Below are 6,373 nucleotides of genomic sequence, written 5' to 3'. Positions count from 1 at the left end.
AGGCCTTGTTAGCCTTGTTAGCAGGTCTTGTTAGCCTTGTTAGCAGGTCTTGTTAGCAGGTCCCTTCAGCAACATGATGATAATAAGGACCACAGCAGCTGCCGTCCAGTCCGAGTCTGGCAGACGGAGAACATCCAAGGTTTCCCCGCGGAACCGAACCGGTCCGTAGAGTTCGGCTCGTAAAGGCAGATGGAGGATATGGAGACAGCCGCCATGACAGGCCTATCGTGTCTTTTGGTTTCCATGCTGACTAAATAAAGTTCATGAATTCACGGTTCAGAAAATGCATTGCACACTGCAAATTGTGTAAATACACAATAATACCATGTGTACACCAAAACAAGTTACTGACTTTTTGTCGTATCTTGTAGTGTATGATGAACTGACGACTCCTCTAAACGTGGTGGGCCTCTTGCAGAATGCGCATGCGCGAATTAACGCTACTCTATTTATGCTACTCTGACATGTATGGTGAACAGACAGAACGGCGGCCGTAAACGCTCCCAGTTCGTGTTGAGTTCTTACCCCTTGCTTTGCTTGCAGCTCCGACATTCTTTGCCGCCGTATTGCCTCTAATTCTTCGTCTGCCATTGTTTCTTACAGTAATGTAGAGCTACAACGCTGAAGCTGGAACCGCATTACCGCGTTAGTGTTGCCAGATCTTGCAAGCTACCAGCTTTATGAAAACAAGACCAAAACAAGCCCAACTGGCAACCCACCACATCGTGTAAAACAGAGGCCGTTTGTAAACAGTATAAGCAAACATTTATTATAGTATTACACATAAACAACAGCAAAATTATGCTAAACACTTTGAATAACATACTTTTAAGATCTTATAAAAAATACATTTTGCATATTTAATGTTTACTACATATTTTGAAAATCAAAACATCTTGACATCTGCGTGTGAGTGGAGCCCCCTAGTGGTCGGCACAGTATGAGTGTTTGGGGCGCGCGCCCACAGACGTATACGTCTATGTATGGCTGTGTGTGTGCCTGCCTGTCGCCTCCAAATATGTATATCCAGAGCCCTGATTTGGAGTCAGATCGGCGGTTTTTGAGTTAACCTATTAAACACATTTCAAACAATCATTCATAATTATTTCATAGCAAAACTCCTCTGGCTTTTCTCCATTTGCCAGGGCGTTCACAACAGAGAACTGGTGAGGCATTTTCAGTAGACACCTCGTTGAGTGGGCTGATCCGTTGCAGCCGTACGTCGGAGCGGCCGCCATATTGGATGTGGCAGATCTGCCGGTCCTCTGATACAAGGAAATGGACTGACTTCATAAAGCATCGTTCTTCAAAGTGTTTTATGTTCATCAATCCCTGTCATTCACACACACCAATACATTTGGAAAACAAACGGGCACCAAAGACAACGTTTATACCTTTTAAAGTGATTATTAAAAATGTTTACTCCTTAAATATTTAGGCTAAAGGTAAGCACTAAAGGAACATAAGTGTTATTTTGAGTGTTTACAAATGTGTGTAACACTATTACTATGGTGATAAATATAGAAATATATTTAACATTTAATCGGTGTCTATTTTAACCAGCTCCTGAAATGTGACATGTTGATTTTCTGAATAAATAGAACGAACATTTGACTGATTTTGATTAATCACATCGATGAACATATAAACACCAATATATCTTTGCAGGGGTTGGGGTGTCTTGTGTGTGTATATGTGTGTCTGTGTATATATATATATATATATATATATTCAACCTTTATTTATACAGGTTAGTCTCATTGAACCTTGAGGACTCCTTTACAAGAGAGACCTGTTTTTAACTAAGAATTATGACACAGTAGACAACAATGACAACTGGACAATCTTGGGCATAGAAATTGAAAAAAAAAAAATAGACGAAAATTATATTTAAAAAAACCAGCTACATTATAAATATATATAGGATCAACTGTAGACGTCGACCATAGATGCCTCATTGAGCGCTGAATCATTGACGTCGCCACCATTTTAAAAGTGGCAAAAGTGAAATGTCAGAAAATGCCTCATTGATTCAGAGGCAACACAGAAAAATCTGTGCAAAACTTCTGTTCCAAGGTTTATAATTTACACACATGCACACACAGACTGCATATTCACATATATACCATATTATATCATCATATTATCATCATCATTCAATTCAAAAATACTTTATTTATCCCAAAGGGAAATTATTTGTTGTTGTAACTCGTTATCCTCATTTCATTAAGAGATGTTTTAGATGCTGATGGCTGTAGGCAGGAAGGATCTCTTGTAAAGGTCCATCCCACAGTGGATCCCAAAAAACTGGCTGCAGATGCCGTCCGATCCGTCCACCCAGACTCGGCTGGCCTCTCGGCTCCCCCGAGCTGTAGGACTGCCCAAATGCCGGGCAGAACTCCTCCCAGAGTGATGGCCACTCCTCCCAGCAGTTTGCCGAGCTCCTCATCACTGCGGACAGCCAACTGTAGGTGTCGAGGGACGATCCTGTCCTTCTGCTGTCATGAGCCGTGTTTCCTGCTAGTTCCAGGATCTCAGTGGTCAGGTACTCAAGCACAGCTGGCAGGTAGATGAGAATGCATCCACAGAACATCCTTTCAATTCATTTGAGATTTGGGGCTGTAGTTGAGATATTATTTGAGCTTTTGAGACGTTAATCCGCTGCTGTTGGTTGTAGAAAACTGCCTTGTTGCCATGGTTACGCATCATAACAAATGTCCAAAACTAAAAAAGTTTCAGTAAAAATCCTTCCAGCTGCACAGCATCCGATACCAGAGGAAACAATCATCCAAAAATGTTATTTACATCCAGAAAAAGAGGAATTAAAGTTTCCAAAAGCAAAATCTCAGAATGAAAGTAACAGAGCTGCTCCAACATGCAGCCACCTTGAGCAGCGCAATTCTAGATCATCATCATCATCATCACTATTATTATTATTATTATTATTATTATATTTTCAGAACAGTTTAATCTACTTTGTAAATAAACATGCCCCTTTTCGCCACTTTAGAATAAAAGGACAAGACAGCCCCTGGTTTACTCCTGCGCTAGCTGACCATCTGCACAGGAGAGATCAGTTTTGGGCTACAACCAGAAACTCTGGCTCAGGCACTGACTGGTGGAATTTTCAACAGCAGCTGAATAAATGTACAGCTTCCATCAAAGCCGCGAAACATAATTAATCCTCATCTCAGATCTCCAAAAATCTCAGTGACCCTAAAAGTTTCTGGAAAACCATCAAATCTCTCTCGGGCAGCTCTCATTCATCCAACCTGCCACCACAACTTCTTGTTAACTCTGTTCCTGTGTGCTCAATGGGATTAACCTGTCTAAATAAAGGTTGAATGAAAAAATAAGCACGAGATCCAGAACGGTTTCAACAGACGTTTTATTGCTTCTAGTTCTTTATTTGCCAAAGTTACTAATGGAAAATCAGCCACTTCTTCTTTAAGCCAAACATCAAATCAAATCTCTCCTACAAGTCAGTCCTCAGTAAACCACACCTACTCGTTTTCATTGTTTTTGGTTAGCGAGGTTAATAAACTGTTAAAAAGGTCTAGACCCTAAAAAATCTGCAAGACCAGATGACCTTCCACCTTAAGGCTGTCCGCTCATATCATTGCAGAACAGGTGTCTCACATCTAACCTGTCCATAAGCCAAAACTCTGTTCCAGACTCTTGGAAAACAGCCTTTCTTCTACTTTTTCTGAAGGGAGGTGACCCCACCTCACTGAACAATTATCGACCAATCTCTAAACTCTGTATTTTAGCCAAGGTTGTAGAAAATCTGATAAACTCTCAAATCAAAAAGTATTTGGATTCTTTTAACATCTTACCTCCCCATAAATCTGGTTTCAGGAAACAACACAGCACAATTTGTTGAAGGTTTTCAATGATGTCATTGAAGCATTGGATGCTAAGGATTATTGTGCTGCACTTTACTTAGACCTGTCTGAAGCGTTTGACACTGCATGACATCTTCTGTCATAAGCTCTCAGAAATTGGTTTCTCAGATCACACCATTGGTTGGTTCACTACCTATCTCAGATTAGAGGCAATGTGCTCAACATAATGGTACTTCCTCCAGATATTTAACAGTCAACAATGGTGTACCACAAGGCTCGTTCTTAAGACACACCCTCTTCCCAATCTATATAGGTAATGTAGGTCAGATCATCCCTGATGCACCCTTACATTTCTATGATGATTAAGATATTATGGAAATTATCTTGAAGAGACAAAAATGCTGCTGCTATCGATCTTTGAAGGGTCATGTGTTCATTTCTACAAAATCTGGAGCTACAGTAAGTAAAGCTGATTATTCACTAAATGTGAAAATAATCTGTTAGAATAACATACAACAGTACCCTTATTGTCTTGTTTTTGTACACTTATTTTTCCAGTTTATTTACAATATATTTTCACAATAAAGTAGTTCATTTCCTTAATACAAGTCTCATTTTGAACAATATCATTACTTTTACTGAAGTCAAATACAGAAGACCTTTATTCACCACCGAGTGCTGTCCTTGGTGGACTCATACCACTTGTTTGGTGTCACAGTATTTAGATGAAACGATACTCAGGAGGCTGAGCATGACTTTAGCTTCCCCTGTACGTACTGTAGGAGAAACGACTCACGAGCAGTGGGACATGATACTTCTGGTCTGGGTTAGATATAGTAAAAACAATCTGTGAAATAAGAGACAAAAAGAAAAATATAGTTACCATCACGAGGGAACACTTTTCTTATCTGCTACAACTCTGCCCCAATAAATGAACAGAACAAAAGCCATGTTTGCTCTTTCCTCACCTCAACGTAGGGGTAAAAGGACGTCTCTCCCATACTTTCCCAGTACTGAGCTGTTTCAAAATGCAGTTTATACACAGCAGGTCTAAACTGTTGCTGTGTGATGAGCCCTGGGCATCGTCCATCATCATCAGTGGTCCTGTTGACAGAACGTGTGAATAAAAATGTGGTTTTGCTGCAAAGTGTCAGGTTCTTAAATAACTGGTTTGTTGGTTTCCTTTACTTTTATTTTAGAAGGTTATTACCCGTTGGTTATCAGATTCCAAACACTGGTCCAGGGGTCTTGTTGGTAGAGTCTGAGGGTCATGTTTGACCCTGGGACACCCGCTGCAGTGTTCAACACATGAGTGGTCAAAGGACTCGCAGAGCCGTCCATCGGTGTGATCTACAGCACAAAAAATAGGAGCAAACGTTGTAACTTACTGCAGTACTGTATACTAATACAAAAGTGTTACTTTTGCATGCATGAATAAAAATTTAAGAGGAAAGTACAGTTATTTGACAATAAATATTTTTGATTTTTTTGTGCTTCTTTCAACAACAACTACAAAATACAAATAAAAATCACAAAAATTAATTTTCATACATGTGCATTAGGACAGTATATAAACACAAAAAATTACTAAAACTTTTGAACAGATTTGTTATTTTGTCTGCCTCAAGAACTTCAGACTAACTGGTTTCCTCTAACTTCTTTGAATTTCAACTTAAATGTTAGTTCTATCCTAACATCTGGTGTTCTGTGCAAACCTTCAGAAATATAACTATAAGTATATACATCATATTTTGAAACAACATAAATGATCTCTATTTTAAAAAGCCTTTTTTTTGTTTGTAAAATCAATGCTTTCTGCTTACCTTATTTTCAGGCAGTATGTGATCTTTCAGTTGCTGCAGCCTGAATGCACTCATGTTCACTTATATAAAGATCTAAACTAGGTCAGCAGCTTTCACAGACAAATGTAATTTTATGGTTTAATGAACAGAATCAGAATTTTACTCACATTATGCCTGAGAAGAACTGTCCTATTTAGTGTGCCTTTCAGTGCACATGCACTTATCTTCTTGGTAAACAGTAACGCTGTGGTGTAAGAGCTCCTTTTGTCACACTTTGGTTTTTATGAACTTTGGACTCATGCAACATGGAGATCAGAGTGTTTTTTTTTCCTGGTGTATGTGTTTTTAACTTGGCAGCACAATGGTTTCCACCTTGAAATAAATTATTGCGTGGAGTTCACCTGGTTGGATTTTATCTAAAACCACAGCTTTGTCCCATAATGAAGTGTATTAGATTAATTGAGTGTGCGCACATTTGTTCATGACGCAAAGGTGATTTGTCCATCATCTCGTCTTTTGTATAGTCACAGCTTCGGCTTCCCCGTGATCCTGTTGAGGGTCACGAGGGAATGAAAAATTTATAAAAAGGAGTGTGCGTGACTCCAGGCCCAACCATTTATTTCCTGCCTGAATCCTACAAAATTCTAATTTCAATTCAGTTTATTTATTTAGCACCAAGTCACAACAGAAGTCATCTCAGGGCAATGAACAGAAACATCCATCCAT

At 39.3% G+C, this 6,373-nt stretch overlaps 2 protein-coding genes across 3 annotated transcripts in view; both read right to left on the bottom strand.

Annotated features, from left to right (window-relative positions):
• The window catches only part of LOC119428643, a 5,670-nt gene extending 5,012 nt beyond the window's left edge, over positions 1 to 658 (bottom strand). The window contains exon 1 of the mRNA XM_037696315.1: positions 526 to 658. The gene's annotated coding sequence lies outside the window, so the exon portion shown is untranslated. The remainder of the gene's footprint in view (positions 1 to 525) is intronic.
• Positions 659 to 4,384: 3,726 nt separating this feature from the next.
• On the bottom strand, positions 4,385 to 5,848 carry LOC119428625 (5-hydroxyisourate hydrolase-like). 2 transcript variants are annotated; one of them, XM_037696303.1, is made up of 4 exons: positions 5,815 to 5,848; positions 5,056 to 5,195; positions 4,814 to 4,949; positions 4,385 to 4,692 (listed from the first exon to the last, which is right to left on the bottom strand). In XM_037696303.1, exons 2-4 carry the CDS (start codon positions 5,184 to 5,186, stop codon positions 4,603 to 4,605), a joined length of 357 nt encoding a protein of 118 aa, XP_037552231.1. In that variant the 5' UTR covers positions 5,187 to 5,195; positions 5,815 to 5,848; the 3' UTR covers positions 4,385 to 4,602. The 2 variants fall into 2 exon arrangements, with proteins under 2 accessions (XP_037552231.1, XP_037552223.1); XM_037696295.1 differs by lacking the exon at positions 5,815 to 5,848 and adding an exon at positions 5,669 to 5,751.
• Positions 5,849 to 6,373: the final 525 nt, after the last annotated feature.

The sequence above is a fragment of the Nematolebias whitei genome, chromosome 2 (genome assembly GCF_014905685.2).
Source record: "Nematolebias whitei isolate Nwh7 chromosome 2, NemWhi1, whole genome shotgun sequence".
Lineage (NCBI taxonomy): Eukaryota > Metazoa > Chordata > Actinopteri > Cyprinodontiformes > Rivulidae > Nematolebias > Nematolebias whitei.
This window is presented reverse-complemented; position numbering and strand designations above follow the sequence as displayed.

What these genes read in the sequence shown, in the direction of transcription:
- LOC119428625 (XM_037696295.1), bottom strand. Translation starts at nt 5,722, where the DNA reads ATGAGTGCATTCAGGCTGCAGCAACTGAAAGATCACATACTGCCTGAA. An exon ending in ACATACTGCCTGAAAATAAG is followed by an intron (nt 5,196 to 5,668) that starts GTAAGCAGAAAG and finishes TTTGTGCTGTAG; the next exon opens with ATCACACCGATGGACGGCTC. An exon ending in CCTTTTACCCCTACGTTGAG is followed by an intron (nt 4,693 to 4,813) that starts GTGAGGAAAGAG and finishes CTTATTTCACAG; the next exon opens with ATTGTTTTTACTATATCTAA.